At 53.2% G+C, this 20,479-nt stretch overlaps 16 protein-coding genes across 24 annotated transcripts; 13 read left to right on the top strand and 3 right to left on the bottom strand.

Moving 5' to 3' along the window:
- Positions 1-582: 582 nt before the first annotated feature.
- Positions 583-1,050, top strand: KVP18_002486 (uncharacterized protein; the record flags this gene model as incomplete). Its single annotated transcript, XM_067953398.1, has 1 exon — positions 583-1,050. One exon carries the CDS (start codon positions 583-585, stop codon positions 1,048-1,050), a length of 468 nt encoding a protein of 155 aa, XP_067809291.1.
- Positions 1,051-1,203: 153 nt separating this feature from the next.
- KVP18_002483 (uncharacterized protein) lies at positions 1,204-1,719 on the top strand (the record flags this gene model as incomplete). The annotated part of the gene is made up of 1 exon (XM_067953394.1): positions 1,204-1,719. One exon carries the CDS (start codon positions 1,204-1,206, stop codon positions 1,717-1,719), a length of 516 nt encoding a protein of 171 aa, XP_067809287.1.
- Positions 1,720-1,767: 48 nt separating this feature from the next.
- Positions 1,768-2,398, top strand: KVP18_002498 (uncharacterized protein; the record flags this gene model as incomplete). 2 transcript variants are annotated; one of them, XM_067953417.1, is made up of 2 exons in its annotated part: positions 1,768-1,825; positions 1,854-2,398. In XM_067953417.1, 2 exons carry the CDS (start codon positions 1,768-1,770, stop codon positions 2,396-2,398), a joined length of 603 nt encoding a protein of 200 aa, XP_067809310.1. The 2 variants fall into 2 exon arrangements, with proteins under 2 accessions (XP_067809310.1, XP_067809309.1); XM_067953416.1 differs by lacking the exon at positions 1,768-1,825 and having other exon boundaries at positions 1,928-2,398.
- A 20-nt stretch (positions 2,399-2,418) lies between these two features.
- Positions 2,419-3,148, bottom strand: KVP18_002492 (uncharacterized protein; the record flags this gene model as incomplete). 2 transcript variants are annotated; one of them, XM_067953405.1, is made up of 3 exons in its annotated part: positions 2,419-2,697; positions 2,724-3,071; positions 3,098-3,148. In XM_067953405.1, the coding sequence occupies 3 exons, from the start codon at positions 3,146-3,148 to the stop codon at positions 2,419-2,421; spliced, it is 678 nt and encodes a 225-aa protein (XP_067809298.1). The 2 variants fall into 2 exon arrangements, with proteins under 2 accessions (XP_067809298.1, XP_067809299.1); XM_067953406.1 differs by lacking the exons at positions 2,724-3,071; positions 3,098-3,148.
- Positions 3,149-3,200: 52 nt separating this feature from the next.
- Positions 3,201-4,577, top strand: KVP18_002496 (uncharacterized protein; the record flags this gene model as incomplete). Its single annotated transcript, XM_067953413.1, has 1 exon — positions 3,201-4,577. One exon carries the CDS (start codon positions 3,201-3,203, stop codon positions 4,575-4,577), a length of 1,377 nt encoding a protein of 458 aa, XP_067809306.1.
- An 80-nt stretch (positions 4,578-4,657) lies between these two features.
- On the top strand, positions 4,658-5,413 carry KVP18_002491 (uncharacterized protein; the record flags this gene model as incomplete). Its single annotated transcript, XM_067953404.1, has 1 exon — positions 4,658-5,413. The coding sequence occupies one exon, from the start codon at positions 4,658-4,660 to the stop codon at positions 5,411-5,413; it is 756 nt and encodes a 251-aa protein (XP_067809297.1).
- A 792-nt stretch (positions 5,414-6,205) lies between these two features.
- KVP18_002490 (uncharacterized protein) lies at positions 6,206-6,421 on the top strand (the record flags this gene model as incomplete). Its single annotated transcript, XM_067953403.1, has 1 exon — positions 6,206-6,421. The coding sequence occupies one exon, from the start codon at positions 6,206-6,208 to the stop codon at positions 6,419-6,421; it is 216 nt and encodes a 71-aa protein (XP_067809296.1).
- Positions 6,422-6,672: 251 nt separating this feature from the next.
- KVP18_002497 (uncharacterized protein) lies at positions 6,673-7,476 on the bottom strand (the record flags this gene model as incomplete). Of its 2 annotated transcripts, XM_067953414.1 has the most annotated exons (3): positions 6,673-6,759; positions 6,788-7,349; positions 7,376-7,476. In XM_067953414.1, the coding sequence occupies 3 exons, from the start codon at positions 7,474-7,476 to the stop codon at positions 6,673-6,675; spliced, it is 750 nt and encodes a 249-aa protein (XP_067809307.1). The 2 variants fall into 2 exon arrangements, with proteins under 2 accessions (XP_067809307.1, XP_067809308.1); XM_067953415.1 differs by having other exon boundaries at positions 6,722-7,391; positions 7,412-7,476.
- An 85-nt stretch (positions 7,477-7,561) lies between these two features.
- On the top strand, positions 7,562-8,481 carry KVP18_002493 (uncharacterized protein; the record flags this gene model as incomplete). 2 transcript variants are annotated; one of them, XM_067953408.1, is made up of 2 exons in its annotated part: positions 7,562-7,683; positions 7,713-8,481. In XM_067953408.1, the coding sequence occupies 2 exons, from the start codon at positions 7,562-7,564 to the stop codon at positions 8,479-8,481; spliced, it is 891 nt and encodes a 296-aa protein (XP_067809301.1).
- Positions 8,482-8,569: 88 nt separating this feature from the next.
- Positions 8,570-9,775, top strand: KVP18_002487 (uncharacterized protein; the record flags this gene model as incomplete). Its single annotated transcript, XM_067953399.1, has 1 exon — positions 8,570-9,775. The coding sequence occupies one exon, from the start codon at positions 8,570-8,572 to the stop codon at positions 9,773-9,775; it is 1,206 nt and encodes a 401-aa protein (XP_067809292.1).
- Positions 9,776-9,953: 178 nt separating this feature from the next.
- Positions 9,954-15,129, top strand: KVP18_002495 (uncharacterized protein; the record flags this gene model as incomplete). 2 transcript variants are annotated; one of them, XM_067953411.1, is made up of 4 exons in its annotated part: positions 9,954-11,141; positions 11,183-12,619; positions 12,647-12,838; positions 12,880-15,129. In XM_067953411.1, 4 exons carry the CDS (start codon positions 9,954-9,956, stop codon positions 15,127-15,129), a joined length of 5,067 nt encoding a protein of 1,688 aa, XP_067809304.1. The 2 variants fall into 2 exon arrangements, with proteins under 2 accessions (XP_067809304.1, XP_067809305.1); XM_067953412.1 differs by having other exon boundaries at positions 11,183-12,838.
- Positions 15,130-15,510: 381 nt separating this feature from the next.
- Positions 15,511-16,501, top strand: KVP18_002494 (uncharacterized protein; the record flags this gene model as incomplete). Of its 2 annotated transcripts, XM_067953410.1 has the most annotated exons (3): positions 15,511-16,125; positions 16,154-16,344; positions 16,372-16,501. In XM_067953410.1, the coding sequence occupies 3 exons, from the start codon at positions 15,511-15,513 to the stop codon at positions 16,499-16,501; spliced, it is 936 nt and encodes a 311-aa protein (XP_067809303.1). The 2 variants fall into 2 exon arrangements, with proteins under 2 accessions (XP_067809303.1, XP_067809302.1); XM_067953409.1 differs by lacking the exon at positions 16,372-16,501 and having other exon boundaries at positions 15,520-16,278.
- A 12-nt stretch (positions 16,502-16,513) lies between these two features.
- KVP18_002485 (uncharacterized protein) lies at positions 16,514-17,380 on the bottom strand (the record flags this gene model as incomplete). 2 transcript variants are annotated; one of them, XM_067953397.1, is made up of 1 exon in its annotated part: positions 16,514-17,380. In XM_067953397.1, the coding sequence occupies one exon, from the start codon at positions 17,378-17,380 to the stop codon at positions 16,514-16,516; it is 867 nt and encodes a 288-aa protein (XP_067809290.1). The 2 variants fall into 2 exon arrangements, with proteins under 2 accessions (XP_067809290.1, XP_067809289.1); XM_067953396.1 differs by having other exon boundaries at positions 16,514-17,359.
- Positions 17,381-17,495: 115 nt separating this feature from the next.
- On the top strand, positions 17,496-18,443 carry KVP18_002489 (uncharacterized protein; the record flags this gene model as incomplete). 2 transcript variants are annotated; one of them, XM_067953402.1, is made up of 1 exon in its annotated part: positions 17,496-18,443. In XM_067953402.1, the coding sequence occupies one exon, from the start codon at positions 17,496-17,498 to the stop codon at positions 18,441-18,443; it is 948 nt and encodes a 315-aa protein (XP_067809295.1). The 2 variants fall into 2 exon arrangements, with proteins under 2 accessions (XP_067809295.1, XP_067809294.1); XM_067953401.1 differs by having other exon boundaries at positions 18,240-18,443.
- A 175-nt stretch (positions 18,444-18,618) lies between these two features.
- Positions 18,619-19,404, top strand: KVP18_002488 (uncharacterized protein; the record flags this gene model as incomplete). The annotated part of the gene is made up of 1 exon (XM_067953400.1): positions 18,619-19,404. The coding sequence occupies one exon, from the start codon at positions 18,619-18,621 to the stop codon at positions 19,402-19,404; it is 786 nt and encodes a 261-aa protein (XP_067809293.1).
- A 434-nt stretch (positions 19,405-19,838) lies between these two features.
- Positions 19,839-20,183, top strand: KVP18_002484 (uncharacterized protein; the record flags this gene model as incomplete). The annotated part of the gene is made up of 1 exon (XM_067953395.1): positions 19,839-20,183. One exon carries the CDS (start codon positions 19,839-19,841, stop codon positions 20,181-20,183), a length of 345 nt encoding a protein of 114 aa, XP_067809288.1.
- Between the last annotated feature and the right edge of the window lie 296 nt (positions 20,184-20,479).

Below are 20,479 nucleotides of genomic sequence, written 5' to 3'. Positions count from 1 at the left end.
GGCAGAGTTTCGTCTTGATTAGATGCGGTCGGTCGCGAATTTCGTGAGACCCGTGTGCATAAGAGCACTTGGAGTGATGATGGCACCGACCACCGTTGACGATCTGCGGACACAGCTTCGTTTTAACGAATCGGCCCTTCATACTGGATTATACGGTGTATTTTACGTTATCTACTGTGGGGTTACCGTTCCACCACCACTCTTGCACCTATCCCAAAGGAAACTGTTAGTAGCAGAAGATTGCCCTTCGCTGCACAAAAGTACCCTTCCAAAGAAATAATACGATAACGTGGAAGCCGTTCTACAACTTTGTCTGTTGGGTTCGTCATCCCATCCCCTTCTCGGATATGGAACATGTCCAGAAAGATTTCTTGGAGGACTTGATGCGGATACGGGTACTCCATTCTTTGCTTTTCAAATGTACACTGTCTCTCTAGTTGCAGTGTTCAATCTGTTGATATGCGCCGGAAACGCATAAGTTTCATAGTCAAAACAAATGCGATATGGAAACGCATAAGTTTCATCTGTTGATATGTAAACGAGGTCTCCGAATGCGATTGTGGATTCTTTTTTTTGATTTCAATGAAAGTTTCGCCCAAGAGAAAGCATCCGCCAGCCACACTACCGCTGGCCTGCCTGTCGCCTGCAGGCGTCATATCCGACCTGTACAGCGGATCCCAGGACGATTGGATGGCAAATTCAGACCGCAGAAGCCCTGTATACTTCGGCAGTGATACGTTACCAGACGCAAGACGGTCCCCAACTCCTCTATCTAGCGTGATTCCCCAAACCTCTGACAACCTGGTCAGTTCAGACACGTATTCTCGATACGCTCCGTCTCTGAATTCCTTCTCTCAGGGTTCGGAGTGTCCTTCTCATCCGAACACAAACAACTGGACAAGAACCCTTCCCCCGGCCAACATGACGAGGCTCCCGCAGGCAACTCCGGTAACCAACTACAGTGGACCTCCGAAGAAAGACCAGCACCCTAGAGGCCCGTCTTTCGTGAGGCCTGCAGCCTCAGCAGCGCAGCGCTACGGCAATGTGTGAGCTATTTGTACATGCGTAAACGTACACTAAGCCCTGGCGAGCCAGACGGCCTGTCAGGATATCGCCAGTCAGACTACGTCAAGCGCACTAACGAAGAACTGGAGGTCTTGGGGGTAATATGCGCGGTATATCAAACGGAAAATCAATAAACTCATGAAATTGTTGAAAGAAGCTGGCTCCACACGAGTTGCCTCGTTGGCGCCGCTGGTGGCGTCCAGATCATCAGGCAATACATCCCAAGACTGGTTTGATTTCGGACGCAGTGGCTCTACTGAGGAGGAGCCACTGTGCAATTTTACCGCTACCGCCTACTACAGAGAGCCATCCCCCCCTGTTTTCAATAACTTCGTGCCAGAGACCGTAAGCACCATCGTCAGTCCAACCACTTACCGCCGTATCGCCTTCGAGGAGGAGGATACAGCAGTGAATTTCGTTCTCCAATCGCCGCCGACATTCAGGCGACAAACGGTCAGCGTTGGATACCAAGCGCGGCCGCCCCACGCTTCTCCTCAGATCCGCCCCATCGCGATGCCGTCGCCAGCGCGGCCTATCGATCCAGCTCATATGGCTCCATCTCACATCGCTCCAGCTCATATCGCTCCAGCTCATATCGCTCCAGCCCCTAGCTACCGGTGGGTCAAGCCGTCTCCGAGGCCTCCTCAGGTCTAACATGCATGCATCAATGAATTGCCCCGAAATTATCTGTCATTTGCCGTTATGGGGATGGAAACAGCCTGGAGTCGCCTCTCTACAGGCACGTCTTACTTCAGCACTAGTGAGTTTTGGGCCACAGACAGATTCAGTTCTCTTCCTGCTGGGGAGCTTCAACTGGCTTACCGCGAATATAAACCCTGCGGTGTTCACTGGATCGGCCAGGATGCACTCTATTTTGAATGTCAGGCTAGACAAGCGTCCGTTTTCGTCTGAATCGTCGAACGCGCTCTACGAGATTAACTACGACTTCGCGGATGCCTGGGACTGGAACACGCACGTGATGTTTACCTATGTCGTCGCGAACTACGAGTCGCCGGACATGACAAACTCCGTGATGATCTATGACCGCATTCACCAGTCACCGACGGAGAAGGGGGAGCATGCTGAAAACGGGCTGTTCGACAACCTCGTTGTGAACAAGTACAGCCTGCGCCACCAGGGTCCCTCTGGCTTGAAGGGCGCCACGGTGGCGCTGAAGCTCTGCGCCAACAAAATCCCGCTGTTTGGCATTCAAAGCACTAGCTGCGTGGCCGCTGATGGCTACAACTTGCCGAACACCTATATCGAGGCGTACGAGGGAGGCCTTCCTGCCGACCTGGCACATGAGATTCGCCGCGAGAAACCAGGAAAGTGATTGCGATGCTCAACATTGAATCACGTGGCATGGCTGGGTAAACACTCGTGACCGAAAGGACCACACAGCACAGACCAGACAACGCAGCCTACGACGGCTGCGACCGCCGCCAGCAGGCGCTTACGGCGGTACCAGGCTACGTGCTGGCGCAGCTTAACTGTGGTGTGGCGAAAACTCACCGCCGAGTCCTGCAATGCGGAGCTACGCTCGAGCAGCAGGTCTAGGCGCTCGCCGCGATCCACGACGGAGTCGATGTTCTGCTGGACCAGCGACGTGACGTTTTCCAGGTCGGTCTCCATCTGTGTTGAGTCCACCGCGGCCTCACGTTCCGGACGCGGCTCTCAACCGATAGTCGGAGGTGTCGGTTGTATCGGGAAACCAAAGCGTAGAGGCGCCGAGTCAAATCATGCCTGTCCTCGTTCGAGACTTTAAGGACTTCATGCACGAATTCTGCGGTGCGTTCTTCATCCAATTGCGTGGTCACCACCACTACGGTGTTCCTGCCTGGACCTGTCCCCTTGGAACCAGCCGTCAGGGTTCGTCCAGCTTTTGCATATGAGGTCACTTCCTCGGAGTCCCCGAGCTTGGGAAGCAGGGAATAGCAGGCAGCGATAAGGGGCTGCAACTCCGTCTCGCTGTGATCTGACCTAAGAGGCAAAAACTCAGCTGCAGGCTCTGATGTGGTCACCCGTATCTCACCTGCTTGTGGCACACCACAAGGGTGTAAATTATCCTCGCGTGGTCATCCATGGCCTGTGACTAATTACCACTTGTCAAACATTCGCAGCCTTAAAGTTCAAATATGTCGGAGAGGGAAGACGACTTGACTCGCGACGCGCCGGCCATACGGGATTGCTCGGCGGAGGCCGCTGCATCGATCGCGGCGGCCCAGAAAGCGCTGACGAGAGTTGTGAAACGGACCGAGTTTGAGGAGAGCATGGCGGATCTGTTCCTCTGCGAGAAGATGGCTAGACAAGCCTGCGATGCCAAATCGACCTCTCTGTTGTGTGCAAAGATACTGTACTTGGCTCGGCAGTACACCGAGGACGTGGATTACTGCTTGGAGTTGCTCAATTCGCTCACCAAGAAGCGTGGGCAGCTTAAGGCTGCCGTGGTGTCGATGGTGCAGACGTGTGAGGAGTGGAGCGCAGAGATCCAAGAGGACAGCCCGTTGTGGTTTCGCATTCGTCTACAGCTGACGGAACTCTCCGAAGGCAAAATTTACCTAGAAGTGCCTCGTGCTCGGTTGCTTCTCTCCTTGGCCGAGTCCAATATGCGAAACAACGACTTGCCTGGTGCCTGCAAGCTCCTGCAGGACTTGCCAATAGAAACTTTCAACGGCATGGAGGCCAAGGAACAGGCGGAATTCGTGCTGGAGCAGCTAAGGCTTGTGATGCTCAACGAGGATTGGATAAGGGCGCAGATAGTATCCCGGAAGATAAGTCCCAAGCTTCTTGACTCCGAGGAGATGCAAGGCATCAAACTGAGGTTCAACGAGATGATGGTTGAGTTCAACCTGCATGAGAAGGACTACTGGGAGGCTAGTCAGTGCTACCTTAAACTGTTGGAGATCGAGAGCGTTGCTGCTGTGCCGGAGAAGCTGCACAGTGCTTTGGAGGACCTGGTAGTGTTCTTGGCCTTGTGCGACAAGAATGACGCCCAGCTGAAGGTGCTGTCGGATCTGAAAACTACGTACAAGAAGCCCCTTCAGCGACTGCCACATGTGCAAAGCCTGCTGGATGACCTCCTAGACGACAACGTCATCGCCTGGCCTCTCTCCGATCGGCTGCTATCTCTATCCGTCTTGTCGGAGGAGTCTAAAGCGGAAAACCGACAGCACGCTTTGCGGAGGCGCGTGGTGCAGCACAATATTTTCGTCTTCAGCAAATTCTACACGAAGGTCACTCTGACTCGGATATCTGACGTCATCAACATTCCCAAGCTGGAGGTCGAGCAGGAAGTGTGTGAACTGGTCAGCAGCGACGCACTGCAAGCGAAGATAGACCGACCCACAGACGAGCTCCACTTCCTGGACCCCACCAACAAACTAGATATGTGGGGCGCTTCCATCACGAAGGCTGTTGGCTTAGTTGACGAGATTTGCCATCTGATCGAGAAGGAAAAGGTGATATACGCTGCGAATTTGAAGCGGAAGCAGTTGTTGGCTCGTGTTGTGTAATGCAGAACCAAAGTTGACACCATTCATACACATTGTGGGCAAGGCTCCACGTAAAATAATATTCCAATCGCCATTATCCAATGGGCGTACTAGTGCGCGTTGAGAGACCCGGAATTCCGACATACCCCATTCGGGTTCAGTTGAAGGAGAACAGTCTTCGAGTTCCGCTGGTCGTTCAGCAGATATTAGAGAGTCAGCCAAAGACTATTCGAATGCTGGTGAAAAAGAAAGGAGAACTGCTCATTTCTGTTGGCACTATACCTCGAGTGCCAAGAATAGTCGTTAAAGCTGCACGCATGTGGTTGAACCCAGCGCATCGCCGGCCTAGTGAACTCACCTCACAGGCTTTAGCTAGTTTTTTCACCGCTCTACAAGACGCCCAACGTGTCGCGTCCATATCCCCCTTTGTGAAGGCGTCCGAGGCGTTTTACGTTTACATGACCAGCCTGCTGACGACGCTGTACGACGTACAGGATGAGCTGGTGACTTTCGGCGCCTGCGGACTCGCAGCCTTCGTCTCTCGTACCAGGAGGTTGGACATTGACGTCGACGACTACATGCGGTACAGAGGCGAGCGACTACTGTCGCTGCACTCGACTCTTGCAGCAGTCCTTATGGGAAGGGGGGTCCAAAGTGTTTTCGAGGACTGCTTCAAATCCGAGGTGCCGGAGCTTACCAGAGCTCGGTTTTGGATGTGGGCGGCTCATGCCGGTGAATTCTGCGTCTTGACGGATCAGGTATTCACAAGGACAGCTCAACAGCTGTCTCGATTTATGGCTCCACAAGCCTGTTTAGTGGAAGACGGAGACGAGACGATATCACGTCGTGAAATGTAGGACGGGGATTTCTTTTTGGTTTTTAATTCCCTTCACTCGACTCCCATCTGCTATGACTTAATTAGAAGTTAGTGAGACCTCGGGTGAAATATTGATGTCTCCTGGTGCGAAGTAACACAGGAAGGACATCTTCACTCCGAAGCCTAATTCTCGACAATCTAAAGGATGGCTGAAGAGAGCAATGCTTGTAGTAAACTATTGATGAAATGCAATAGAAGACAAAAACACAGAACGTATCGAAAGAACAATGGGAAATGGATTTAGTTGCTCTGAGATTGCTGTAGGTGCTTGGGGCGCCTCCCAACACACGCGCCTCACGGGGTGCAGCCCCACTCAGAGCGCATTTAGATTGTCTAACCGGTAATTTGTGTAGCCAAATGTGAACTTGACCAGGTAAATCTTCGATGTCTGTCTTTAACGTTTGAACTGTGGCCTGCTCACTGCATCTGGGAGTCGATTTTGGTCATGTCGGCCCTTCTTCGTCTACGCCATTCTACATCTGAGCGTTGCGTATTCTGGTGTTCCAGAGGTTGGAATCCAGGATTTCCAAATGAATTCGGTCGAATTCGTTGTCGATGACGCAAGTACCCTTCAGCTCCTCAGATCCTCAGGGATACTGACGAAGGATTTGACGCTGGAGCTGATGACGGAGTAGGCGACGGGCTTGAAACTCACAGCTATTTCGAAGCCTCCCTGGCTTGCCGAGTCGAAGTCTGGGATGGCCTGGCTCAAATCAGAACGTCCGAAGCGACAGTGATCGTGGTTTCCCATCCAACCTCTGAACTCAGCCGCATGCTGCAAACGGAGCCTCAGGTCCTGCTAGGTCTCACTGCGGGACCGCGGTTGGCCCTGACTCTCGGGTTCGACCTGGAGTCGAGCTACGTGGAGTGTGTGACAGTGGCTCAATGCAGTGACTGCTCCGGCTGGTGCGTTGGAAAGTGTCAATCTACGGCCACGAGTCTACTCCACGACGCACAAGGCCTAGCTTTGGTGGGCTGTTTCTCTTGACACTATAGATACCAGCCCGTCTACAGAACCACCTCTGGCCCCACAGAACCGACAAGTCGCCTGTTCGTTCCCGCCGAGAAGACCTAGAAGAATTCGCTTACAAGTTTGACCACATACTAAGTTAGGACCGGGCTCTGCTCACACCAGATCTTGTGAAGGACTCCACCACCGTGCTTCCAGACGGCCAGCGTCGAGAACGAGCGGAGGAGATCACGCTTATGATGGCCGGGTTACTGGGACACGATCTCTGATCACTGAAGATACGTCCACCTGTTGGCAGGATAGATGTGTCTGTTCTTCTCAAACCAACTCCGACTTACAATGCGAAGCAAAGGCCCCTGCGTAACCCCGAGTTCCGCCCCTCACCTTGTCTCTGATCACATCTTCGTTCTCTTCAAACACGAACAGCTCTTGACCGCTGCGACCCACCTGCTTTCGTAGTGCCATGTCGTGGAAGGTGTAGTTGTTGGGCAGTATCATGTCGTCTTTCACCAGCATGCAACCGGGGTGCTTTTCGAGAAACACGGCTACCGTAGCGCCCTTTCGGACATCCTGATAGTCTTTCTTGCCGCTGCCATCGTAGTACATGTAGTCGATCCGGACTACAGCCTCTCGGCTTTTCTCTTGCTCCACTGCGTAAAGCTTGATAAGTGCTAGCTTGCGACTTTCCAACTCCGATTCTCTCTGCGAATCGTAAAGGAAACTCGTGTCAACTGTCGGGTCCTTCGCTACTTTCAGAGTTTGCGTTGGCACCATTTCGGTCTCCTCGTCGTCTCCGTCCTCCTCAAACGACAACAACGACAGTTTCTTTGACGTCCTCGACTCCTTCTTCCCGCTAAGCTTGGGCTTCTCCAGCAGATCTTTGAGCTCCTTCTTCTTCTGTGCGTACTCCTCTCGTGTCACTAGGCCCACGGTTTCCTTTGTGAATCTGTGTCGGGCATCTCCGGCTCTCACATCGACTCCAGCTCCGCTGAGATGGATTTCTGGTACGTCTGATCTATCTTCCGCACTTTTCGCCGTCGCTCAGGCATGCGAAGGTCGTCGTCTTCGGGCATTTCAATAATTTCGCCGTTGTTATGGAGTTCTTTGGCGCCAGTGGTAGGCCACAGGGGAACACCCCAGATAGTCCACCCATATGAAATGACGCCTGAAATCGAAGACGAGGCCGAGAAAGTGTTGGCAGCAAGTCGAGAGATGCCGGAGTTTTGGAAGCGGAAGTACGAGGCGGAATTCGTTCGCAACTGGGACATCTTTTATAAGAAGTATGACGCGGGGGTCTCGTAAAATGCAGTACAGGTTCTGGGTTTTGGCCTGACCGCGCCTGGCTGCAGAGGGAGTTCAACGAACTTAAGCCCAACGGGCTCCCGCGGTTGATGGTGGAGATCGGATGCGGCGTGGGGAGCACGCTATTTCCAAGCCTCATGCTCAACAAGGACCTCATTGCTGGCGCCTACGACTGCTCACCGAGAGCTGTGGAGTTTGTGAAGCAGCGGTGGGCGAGTCTTATGTCCCAGGGCATTGAACGTGACTCCGACCTGGGCTGCATTCTTGAGAAGGAAACTCCCGACATCAATCCGTTCGTCCCTTGGTCAGGCGGGCGCCTGTTAGACGCGGCTGTGTGGGACATCACCAAGCCTATGCCCTCCTCGTCATTAACCGCGCTACAGACCGCTCGGGCTGTGGAAAGCACTCAAGTGGCAGATATTGTCATGTGTGTATTTGTCGTGTCGGCATTGCCGCTATCAGAACAAGCAGAGGCGGTACGGAGGCTCGCGGGTTTATTAGTGCCTGGGGGAGTAATCATCTTTCGAGACTACGGTCGGTACGACGATAAACAGCTGAAACTTGCCCGACACCGCATACCCAAAAAAGTTCGAGACAACTGTTTCGCTCGTCAGGACGGGACCTTGCAGACCTACTTCACTTGTGACGAGGTGGAAGCGCTGTTTACTGGCGCTGGCCTTCGAACCATCGAGAATGGGAAGTTTCTGCGGGAGTTCAACGGCGTGAAGCGGGTGTGGATCCAGAGCCGATTCCAGAAGCCAACAGATGGCATGTGAACCGCAATTACATTTTCGTTGTCATCGTTTCAAATCGCTTTCCCAAAGTATACAAGAGTTGTTTATCGGAGGTATTATTGCACCAAAAATGTCTGCAACTGAGGACATCGAAACCACTTCCAGTGAGGTGGCGTGGGACGCACTGCTCACGAGGAAGGCAGCGCTCACTGCATTTCTCCAGGGTTTCTCGTCGTTGTTGCCGTTCTTCATGGTCCTCAACTCCCAAGTCGCCTTCGAGGACTCTATTTGGCCCGATAGCGTCATGAGCGACATACTGGGAGGCGCCGCTGAAGGAGGCAACTTGCTAGCCTGTTTAGCGCTCGCCTCCGTAGGGTCTCTCGCCGTGCGTCCTGTGATTCCACTGACAGCCTCCGCAGTGCTCACTGTCGCAGTGCTGTGCTTCCCGCTGGTGCCACAGCTGCTCCCAGGGACCGCCAACGAAACAGCTGCGCTAGCTGCAATGGCCGTATTCAACGTCGTCATTGGTGGAATGGGTGGGGCCCTGTCCTGTCATGGTTATCAGTGGGCCGGCCAGGTATCTCCAGGCTCTGTCGCGTGGGTTTCCACGGGAATCGGTGCATCCGGGGTGGCGTCCTTCTTCACTTTCCTGTTTTTTTCGGAAGTCGTATTCCCGAAGGCGAGTGTCGTCGGCCAGCAGCAACTAGTTTGGACTTTGTTTGCTATCGGCAGCCTCGCGCCTCTAGCGACGAATGCGGCGGTACTGAGCTTCTCCAAGTCCGACCTCTTTCTTACCCTGCAACTGAACACTCGTCTGACCCACTCCACTAGATCAGAGTTCGTTGTCGTACTTCGGGACTGCTTCCCTTTCTGCGCCGCAATCTTCTTTCACTTTTTCATCACGATGTCCCTTTTTCCTGTTATAGGGCCTTACAGCTGGTCCAGGCTCTCTTACACCTCCACCACGATAATCAACGGCGTGTTTCAAGTCACGGATATGACATCGAGATGGCTGCCACGCAGTGTACCGGCGCTGTTGCTCTCTCGGAGGGCGACTCTGTTGCTATTCGTTCTCAGACCTTTGGTGTTTGTTCCTCTCTTCGTCGTCCCCGCTCGCCTTCCAGACCTTGATCTGTTAAACAACGCCGTGTTTCAAGGAATTGTTATGCTGTTGTTCGCCTTCATCCATGGGATTGGCGCTACTGTAGGCGCGGTGCACACAATTGATTCTGTGACCACGCCGCAAGATAAACAGCTCGCTGCCTGTCTTATGACTATTTCCGTAACGGCAGGGGTCACTGTTGGCATGTTTTCCAGCAAGATGTACTTGTTGTGATGGATCTCGTTGGTTTTTTTGGATGATCCGACGTAAGTCAAGTCGTGTTCACAATCTTATACACAACAAGACTATGAGACTCACACTCCGCTTGTAACGGTTGGTGGGATTCCCGTGAGCAAATTTTAAGAGCAATTGCGAATTTGCAAGGTGGGTGTGCCCTCGGCTCTCAACGCAGATGGCCCCATTCAAAGTCAAGCTGGGCGGTAAAAGCAAGAAGAAGAGCAAACCGGATACCGCGTCCGACGTAGATGGAGAAGAGTATTCTGAAGGGGAAGCTGAATCGCAAGAGGCAGCTGTCGTCGGCGACGACCACTCATCGCCGGGTGACCATGTGCTCTGTCCCGACGAGTTTCTTCAACCACCAACGATATTAGTGGATGACGCTTCCTCCTACATTAGTGAGGATGGCAAGAAGAAGAAAAAGGGTTGGGGAATTCCCAAGGGGCTTCAGGTGGGCAAGAAGAAGAAGAAATCTTCCCCGGATGAGGAATCTTCACACATAGCCGACCGTTTACAAGAGCGTGTTATGCTGCTGGAGGAAGAGAACAAGGCACATGTGCAGGCGCTTGAGGAGACGAAAGAGATAATGCGTTCCCTCGAAGACATTGCAGAGGTTTTGAAGAGACGAACGGCGGATCTCGTAGTTGAGAATGAGGCTCTGAAACTAAATACGGGATCGGAGGAATCAGCGAAGCAACTAGACATTCGTGTCGCTGAAGTGAGAGCCGAGCTGCAAGCGGCTTTGGGTACCATCAGCCAATTGCAGAGGACCCTCGACGAGGCGAATGCAGCTGCTGATGCAGAGAAAATCACAGCTGCGAGGTACAAGACTGAGCTTGACACCGCTCTCTTGGCCCACGATACTCTGAAAGGGCAATTGGAGGAGGCCAACCAACGAGTGGAAGCCGTGCAGAGGGAGCTAGCCGAGACTTCCGAGAACGGTGAGGCCCAGCAGCTCTCTTTCCGGTCACAGACCGATCAGCTCGATTTGAATGTGCGAAACTTGGAGGAGGAGGTGGCTGCCTTGCAGGGGGCCCTCGCTGAAACGAACTCCTCCAAGATGGATTTGGAACGGCAGCTGACGGAGAAGTCGGAGGAAATCGCAACACTACGTAATTCCATGGTAGGCGACGCCACCGAGGCCGACAGAATGATTAGTGATTTGAAGGCGCAGGCGGAGACTCTCGCTGGCGAGCTCAGCACGGCTTTAGAAGCGCTGGATTCGAGCAATGAGGAGCTCCGCGACATTACAGCGTATCTTAAGAAGGCTGAACACCGAGAGGCAGAGGCAGCGTCGCAGCTGAAGCTGCAGACCACTGCATGCCACGAGCTTCGGGCGGATTTGGAAATCAAAAACGAGCGAGTAGGTACCTATTTGAGCCTAGAACGCTCATGTTGTCGCAGCTAAGTCGAGCTTCCGAGTATATCGAGGAACTAGAAGGCCAGCTGCAGACACCGCCCCCAGGGGACTCCGTTCAGGTGTGGAGTAAGGAGCTAGCAGACTCGGAGAGGGAGGACGCGCGGACGAAGACCATGCTAGAGGAGGAGATCATGAAGCTCCGCGGCAATTCGAGTATCGATACGCAGACCAATCGCAGGTTAGAATCGACCAGGTTACACGAGCGAATGAAGGAGCTCGAAGCGAAGAACCGCGAACAGACGCAGGAGATAGATCGGTTAAATGCGCTGGCGGAGTCGAAATTGAGCGGTCTCCAGGGGCTGCTTCGTAACGACGACGAGTCCTCGAGCGAGGAGATCCCGCATACATCCGGTTTGGAGGAGCTTGAAGACAGGCTGACTGACATCGGGCGAAGTTTAGAGAGAGAGCGCACGATGAACGCGGTGTTGAAGGAGGAGTTGGAGAATGATGCCGAGGCCAACGCAGCGGAATGGATGCAAAAGATAGCAGACGAGCGGTTGGCTCATCAGCAAGAGCTATCGGAAGTGAAGGCTGCGCACAGGGAGGAGGTGTCACAGCTCCGGCTGCACGTATTGCAGCTGGAAGACGACTCCCACCAACCGGTGATGGACTTGCCGCAAGAAGCGCCCGAGACGCCAACGACTGACCGCGTCTTCCAGTTGGAAGCGGAATTGCGAGGGGCCCATGCCTCAACCGTTGCTCTGCGGGACGAGCTCAACAATTTGGAGACGTCCAAGTTTGAGACGGACCAGTCCCTACACCACGCCATGGGGCGCATTAGTGAGAAGGACGCACTGCTTTCGCAGGCCACTCAGAGTTTGAAACCGTTCACATCCTTCTACTCGGCGTTGTCGCGTTTCTGCCGCGACTTCCACCCAGATGAGGAGGATGATCTTCTTACTGACGAGGACCTTGGCCACGGCATTCGTGAAGTTGAGGCTACCATTGACCCCACGATGCCAGTGTTCACAATGCTTCAGGACCTGCGCTGTCGGTTTAGAAACCTGCTCAATGCGACGGGAAGCCGAGAAGACGCAGAGAGGCTTTACAATGAGCTTACAGTCAGCACGGAGCTTTCGAAGCGACGGCTGCAGGAGGCGGCCTCTGAGAACTCCGATCTGAAGGCCGAGGCGGCCAAGCTCCAATCGCAGAACTACGAGATCTCTGAGGCCCTTGAAAATGCGAATCTGAAAATTGAGGAAGTCCGAACCGCGGCCGCTGAGGAGCTGCGTGCCTCCACTGCACATGCTGAACGGCTAGGTGCCGACATCGAGAGGCTCCAGTCACACGTGGACAAGTTGAAGAACGACCTAGCTCTCATGGAGGACCTCACTAAGTCTGAAGACGAGCTCAAGATGGCGCTGACTACGATGCGCACTGAATGCAGCCAGCTGAGAGAGAGCCAGATGGAAACCTCGAAGGTGAGCTCGAGGACGCTTCTCATGCAGGCTTTCGAATTGCAAAAGATCGACCACGGAACGCTGATGGCGAAGATGAAGCTTGAGATGAACCGCCACGCCGAGCTGACGGACGAGCTCTCTGAAGCCAAGGCGGAGTCCGCATCCTTGAAGGGAACGGTCAGTGCTATGGATGAGGAGGTAGAGCGCCTTACACGCATGCTGGCTGATCTTGGCAACGAGGTGAGACTCGGCATGGTTGTGAATTTTTTCACGTCTTCCAGCTTGATGTAACGATGAAGGAAAGTCGCCAGACAGAAGAACGCCTGACAGCGGAAATTTCCTCTTTGAACAAGAGCCACGATGCGCGAGTGGAGATCCTGCAACACAACAGCACGCAGCTCGTGAAGTCGCATAAGCAGGAGCTGCTACAGGTTCGTCAGGAAGTCGAGTCAGAAATGCACCAACTCTCATCCGATTCCGACGCCGCCAAGGAGCTGCGGATCCTGCTCGCGGAACTGGAACGCGCTAACTCGGAGTTGGAGCGGAAGTTGCGGGATCAGCAGGCGTCTCTTCAGCAGAAGGAGGCTCAGCTGACATTGGCCACGAACGACATACGCGTCGACGAACTTCAGTCCAAGCTGTCGGCGCTGCAGAACGAGCGTGATGGCTTGAACCGATCGCTGCAACGAGAGAAGAGCGAACTGGAGGAGCAGAAGGCTCGTTCCATGAAGCGCCTCACTGAAGAGCACGAGCACGAGAGATCCACATGGCAAAGCCGCCGCCAAAAGATGGACGATACCATAAGAATTCTGGAAGAGGAGTCGTCGCAAATGCAGATGAAATTGAAGACGTTGCGTTCCGAATTGATGGACGCCGAAAACGACAAGACGCGATTAGAAGCTAGACTCGCTCACAATGCCAAGCTCAAAGACGGCGAAGTCACCGCTCAAATTGAAAGTCTCCAGGCGGAGGTCCGGGCGAAGAACAAGCAAGTAGCGAGCCTCGAAGGGCGGCTAGCCGAATCGCGAGACGAGTTGGGCATTACCGAACAGAAGCTCAGTGCTCTGGAGTTCCAAGTCACCCAAGAGGATGCGACGGCTAAGCGCGAAGCTGAGCTGGCAGCAGAGGTGGAACGGCTGCATGAGCTGCTGGACGAACAACGACTTACGCTGACCAATTCTCACGGTCCTGTTGAGACTGGTCAACGGACTGACGGAGTCTGTTCCATGGTCAACAACATATTGGTTGCGGGTGGACCTATTCCTCGTGCATGCCACATTGACACCTCGAGTTTCAAGACGCCAGTAAACGTACCTATCGTGAGCCTCATTCGCAAGCCGTTGGTTAGTGTGCTTTTCGACTCCGACGACCAGGAACCGGGGTCCACCAAGCACATCACCAGGACGAAGAGTGTCTTCATGGACGCTGAGACCTCGCACGCCGACGAGTCCATTGAGCAGCTGCTTGACGCGGTGTACAACTGCCAGAGCCTAGGTGGTTACCCCGCCGCCGACGTTCCCGACCAGGATCTGTCGCTCGCGCAGAAGATGCTTCTGGAGTACCCGTACGACCACGTAGCGAAGGTGCTCCGTCGAGTAGAGAAGCTCTGGGTCTTCTCTGAGGAGGTTCGACTCGCACTGGTTCATTTGGATGCTGGCCTTGCAAGGCCCTTTCAGCAGTCTCGAACCACAATTAATGACTGGAGCCGCACATTGGACATCATTCGTGTCTGGACAGAGAACGTGATGGCTCGCTGCGAGCGTATGGAGCAGATGACGGTCAACTACAGGAATATCGCCGTGAAATCAAGGGACGTCGCCCAGTCTGACCGAACCAAGGTCAAGCAAATTCTCTTCCGCATGAAGAAACAACTACGCGAAGCCGAAAACCAAAGAGCTGCTGCTGTACGCGACCGTGACATGTTCGCACTTAAACTGCGGCAGCTGGAGCTCGACCTGCCACCGGAGAGGACACAGGCACCTGCTACCTTCATGCAAAAACTCGGGTTGGGAAACCAGGAGGAACCGAAGGTCCCTTTGCCAGTGGAGGTCGATACGAAGCTGGCTGGGGACTTCTCCTCTTGTCTAGGGCCCGTGGCCAACCACGAACCAGTGTTTCTGTCTGAAGAGGAGCTGCAATTTCAGGTGCCAACTGCGCCACCAACGGCGCCACCAACGGCGCCACCAACGAGGCCTCTAACGGTCAAAACGCCATATCTCCAACCGCAACCATTCTGGCGCCCAGACAGTATCTTGAACCCCAATAACCTTCCGTTTGTGACCAACACAGGGCCCATCCAGACCGTCGTCACGGGCGTGGTGGGGCCTTCCCCTGTCGTCCACTCCCGCCAAGCTTCTCGTCGAGTGCCCTCGGGAATCCGAGTGGCGGGCTCGCCGATCGTCTTGTCGCCACCGTTCGTGCACTCGCTACCATCGTCTATCTCCTCAGGACCCTTGATTCTCCCGACTAGCCACTTGAAACCTGATCCCAAGATGCCTCTAGCCACATCGCCTTTGGCGAATCACATGTGATGAACTCTCTGTATTGGAGACCGTCGGTCCGTTGCCCCTGAAACACCATTCAAATCTGTTGGAGTCTCTCCATATGAGAATTTGCCCAGTCGACCTGACTCAGAAGTGTAATACAATAATTGCATTCTCCAGAAGCCCAAAAGTTCGACCTGAGATCCGCAACGTATCTTAAGTAGGTACGCTCTCTTCTGTATATCATGGTCTGTATCTCGACATGCCGCCGCGTATCTCAGCTGTGCGGCTGGTCGACGGATGTGAGCTGCGGAGCCAAAGCCACACCGTTCTACTGTGACTGTGACCTGGGAGTTGCTTCCTCATGGGTGGCGAGGCCGTACCTATTTGACTATCTATGAATAGGCCGATTTTACTCTGCTTGACTGTATGTTTCAGATGAGTTCTGCCAAACCAATTAGAACGAACAGTGGCAAGTGGAGTCCTGAGGAGCACAGAAAATTTTTGGAAGCGTTCAGCATCCACGGGCACCAATGGAGGCGTGTGACTGAGCATGTGGGATCCCGTACACTAATTCAAGTCCGATCTCACGCTCAGAAATTCCTGAATCGCCATCAGAATCGCAAGTGCCGCCAAATCCAATCTTGCTTCGACTGCGGCCCTACGAATTGCTATAAGTCGCAAACTCAAACTCGAGCTTCACCCTACCAAGACGTTGAACGAGAATGGAGCGAACAGCTCATTCGGAAACGATCTCAAGACATTTTTGCCGACTGCGGCGTTCCAGAGTCAACAACTGCCATTGACTCGCCGATTTTGACGTATATTCCGAAGCCCTCCAACCCTTTTGGGACGGTTGTGGTCCTTGCAGTACCGGTGGCCTCTGACCGGTATTCCCAAATAGTGCACGACGCAATGGAACTCTCCACGTCTACTGACGTACCCACTCTCTGTTTGGATGAGAACACTCCCCCCGTAACGTCCGCTGCTGAGCTGCTGTCTACAGTGCAGGCTGTCTCTCGCGGGTGCCCTGTAGATCTCAAGGTGAGAAGCAAGTTCGCAACCAATTCAGGCTGTCGCTTCGTTGTCTACGCTCTCAGGAGTTTTGAAATCTATTCTCCCAGAAGACACTTTGTACTCCCACAGCGCCGACCACGACATGCAGGATGCCCAATCATACGATGGCTGGGCTTATGACTGCCCTCCCGTCACTGAAACGTTCTGGGGCGTCAATGACTCATACTACCCTGAAGGTGACCAACCGTAAGCGTCCAGCGTCTGGCCACACAGCACTCCTAATTTCGACACGATGCCTCCTTTTCTAAGTATGGAGCACGAGTCGCACTTTCCGCTGTTTGATGAGTTCGGAGAGTCGGCTCAGGATTTCTGTGTGCCTAACGAGGCCTGGGCATTCCAGTGAAAGCTCGATGTATCAATCCACATGATCTTTTCGGTAATCAAATAGGGGCCAGTCAAGGAGCAGTACCTTCATCACTCTCGGAAGTCTTGAGTACAGCCAGGTGGGAAGAGGAATGAGGATGCTGGTGCTGTCACGATAGAGGCAGTACTCCTTCGTACTTCCAAACGTCTCGTCGTGGTACTTCTCCATGAGACGCACGCCCGAAAGAAGGACGACGTTCACAGTCGTCCATGCAGGCCCCACTGCTGCCACCCACCTGTACCTATCCAGACTGTTGGCAGCCATGACGTATATGCCTGCCCATACCATGATCTCTCCGAAGTAGTTTGGATGACGGGACCAGCTCCACACGCCCCGCGAAACGAACCATCCTTCTCGGTGAGTCATACTTTTCTGGATGTCCGCCACAGATTGCAAGCAGAAACCGAAGAGGAACACTGTGAGGCCAACCATGTCAGAGCATATCAAATTGGGGAGCTTCTCCAGATAGTTGTTAGCCAGTATAACCGGAAGCATCCCTTGAAACACGCACAGCCCTTGGAAAGCAAAAATCATCGCCAGCACCCTTTTGTTGCGTCTTGCGGGGTCAAACCGGTGGTCTGGTTTCGTATGTCGTGCACGAAAGGCAAGATAGACCACAAAACGAAAACCCCAAACGGCGACGCAAGCGCTGATCAACGCTTGGCGCTCTGTTTTCTGGCTTCTTATGTAGGTGATCGCGTCAATCAGCATGTAGTTCATTACGCCGGCTAGATCAAAAAGCTTATCCGTGTGACATACTGTGGTGACAACAAAAGCGACTGCTTGTAGTGTCACCGTGATCACAGCACAATGTGCCAGACTATCCAGCGCGTACATGAGATTAAATATGCCGGTCATATTTTTCTTGTGTTTTTGCCGCGCACACAATACACCCCAGTTCTATGTGAAGGAACACCTCAGTACATTAGAACAACCCCACAGCACATTAGAATAAATACACCTAATATTTCAAATGAAAGGTCGCTTCGTAAAAACGAAGCTGTGCCCGCAGATCGCGAATGGAAGTCGTTGTTCTCGTGGCTCAAAGTGCTCTTACGCGCACGGGTCTCACGAAATTCGCGACCGACCTCATCTAATCAAGACGAAACTCTGCCCTGAGATCGTCAACGGCAGAGCGTGTAGCCGAATCAACTGTAATTACGCACACGCTCAAGATGAGCTGAATACCGCCCCGACCGAAAGTCTTGTCAACTACAAGACGACACTGTGTTATTTTGACACCAACCACCGCAATAATGCCGCCCCCCCGTGCAAATACGGATCAAGTTGCAGATTCGCGCACAGTGACAGCGAACTCCGACGGATACCCGGTGGAGAGGGTTTCAGCGGCTCCCTGTGGGAGCGTGCGAACCTCAGCGACGCCACCGACTCCGCCAACCGACTTGCGTCAGGGGACAGTTCGTACTTATCCTCAAGCGATAAGCTCGCATTGGGCAAGGCTATCCTCGCTTCGAAGTATGTGGGATGCGAGTACATGAACGAAAGTGAGGGTTTACCGCATTCCTTGGGCGAGCAGGCAGTTCATCATCTTCCCTTCAAATCCTACGATATTGGATCCCAACGTGCAGACCAATACCATGGGTCGAGGCATCTCCGATCGTTAAGTTCAATTTTTAATGATCGTTTCGAGAATCGAGTGGCATCAAGAAAAGGTTTCACGCCCTGTGCACGAGGGGAACAGAGGCATTATTCTCGGATGCAGAGGCCTGATGTCTTTGACATGTTCGACATCGACCCGAATCTCGGAGAGACTCCTTGCAGCTTCGGCTTCCCTCAATCCGACTGCGCCGAATACCTAAAGATGGAGCTCGCGAAGCAGGCGTTTCTGAGTTCCCCCTCGTTCGGAGATGTTCCGCAGTTTCCCTGGAAATGGGACCGGCCGTCCAGCCTCTACGGTTAGAAAGCACGGTTGGAGAACAAATTCTTTTTTTTTCTGTTTTTTTAGTTTTTCCAAATGTCAACAATATTTTTGATTACGTTTGTATTCGTGGGAGAATTCTGAGACGTAAACCTCTACGCCTAGGTGCGTAGTAACTTTGTGATGTGCATCGCAAACTGCGTCAGATTTTCAAAAAATGAGCCGATTCTGCAGCAGCCTTATTCTGCTGGCGGTGTCCTGTCTCGGCGGCTCCATCACAGCTTGCCGCAAGGTCTGCGACGACTTCTGGTTTAGATGCGACACGCTGATCAGCCAGACCGCCCACGGCCACCTCAATGTTCTTTTCTGCAATGGCACGCAGGGACTCTGCACGGCTGGTTGCTGGTCCACCATCGTGGGCGAAGACAAAACCTGGTTCAAGGACGTAGGTCTGGCTGTTGGGCTGGACTTCCTATGGGAATCTCTGGGGTTTCAGTTGGATGATCAAGGTACAGTGGGACACTGCTACGGGCAGTGTAATGCTGAGTGGGTGGTCTGCCAGAAATTGGGCTCTCTCGACCGTGATCTATGGCTGGATGTCCCTGTGAATTTTGTATGCCAACAGCAACAAAGGGACTGCACTGAGAAGTGCCCCGCTGTGCACTGGGAACAAATGGATCGTTCTCTGGAGCGGGTGCCTCCCGAGAACATACAGAAGATGACGAGTTTGGTTGACAACCGGCACGAGCACCATCTAGAGGCTGTAATAGACCGGTCGGCGGCAAGCGTCAGAGATCTGATCAGTCACATCACTGATCCCAGGTTGAAGCAGGATTTGCTGGTTCGTATGGAAGTGGACTCTCTAGGTGTTGTCAACGACAGAGGCGACATCGACTGGCCAAGCCTCGTGAGGTCGTGGCATAAGATGCCAACCAACGAACGGACGACGGCGGCGCGCGAGATGGCGACTCAATTGTCGCTACGTGCCCAGCGGGCAGGGTAGCCGGAAACTTCCCAACAGCTCTGGCTCGAAACTTCCCAACAGCTCTGGCTCGAAACTTCCCAACAGCTCTGACTGGAAACTTCCCAACAGCTCTGACTGGAAACTTCCCAACAGCTCTGGCTAGAAACTTCCCAACGAAGCTGGCTGGAATTTTTTTAACCTCGAGAACATTTTTAATGCAACGCCAATTTTAGTGTTTGTACTCACCTTAAAGCCCCACAATGACGTTACTCATTATGGTTGGATTCCAACCGTCATTACAACCAATTCATCAAATCTACATCGGGACGCCAAATAGAATAGACATCCTCAAATCTGCCAACCCAGCTACTCTCAGATTGGAGACACATATAGATTGGGGAGTTTTGACAATTATGACATCTCGACTCTACACAGGACACACATGGAAGATTCGTTGGATTGGCTGCAAGCGGATGTCCAGAGCGGATAAGGCCAGCGGTACATGGGGGATGAACTCCGAGTTGACAGGATGGAAATTTGAAGGCTGTCGTGATGAATCCAAAGCACGCGTACGGTACTGGCGCTGTGTGCGGGAGACGCAGGATATGATCATCATCGAAACAGAAGACCACTTCTGGATCTTGCGTTCGCCTGGGGAAATCCTCAGCGACTTCGTTTCGTACACTAACTACGAGGAGGATGAAAGACTATTCATCCACAAGGTCCCCAATACACTTACCGTCGAAGCTTTGATGACCGTCAACCGCTTTGTAAGTCTCCAGACGATGTACCCAACGTGCCTACAGGGGGCTTGTTGACGCCTTGGGCTTTCCAACGAATCTTCCACGTCTGTGAGGCAGGGTTCACCAAGCCCTAAAACCGCTATTCCCACCGTAACTCGTATTTCGACAAACTATTCATCAAATCTACTACTTCTATGGGGCACTGGATAGAGTGAAACATCCTTAAATCCACCACGCAGCTACTCACAGATTCAAGATGACGGTTCACTGCACGACTATTTGATAGGTCGTGTATGGCCAAGATTGGGGAGTTTTGACAGTGATGACATCTCGACTCTACACAGGACACACATGGAAGATTCTTTGGATTG

Source organism: the organism of the source record quoted next (genome assembly GCF_019968955.1).
Source record: "MAG: Porospora cf. gigantea A chromosome Unknown PgA_NODE_368_length_20479_cov_339.151, whole genome shotgun sequence".
NCBI classification, from domain to species: domain Eukaryota; phylum Apicomplexa; class Conoidasida; order Eugregarinorida; family Porosporidae; genus Porospora; species Porospora cf. gigantea A.
Note: the sequence above shows the minus strand (reverse complement) of the source record. Positions and strands in the feature narration are given on the sequence as shown.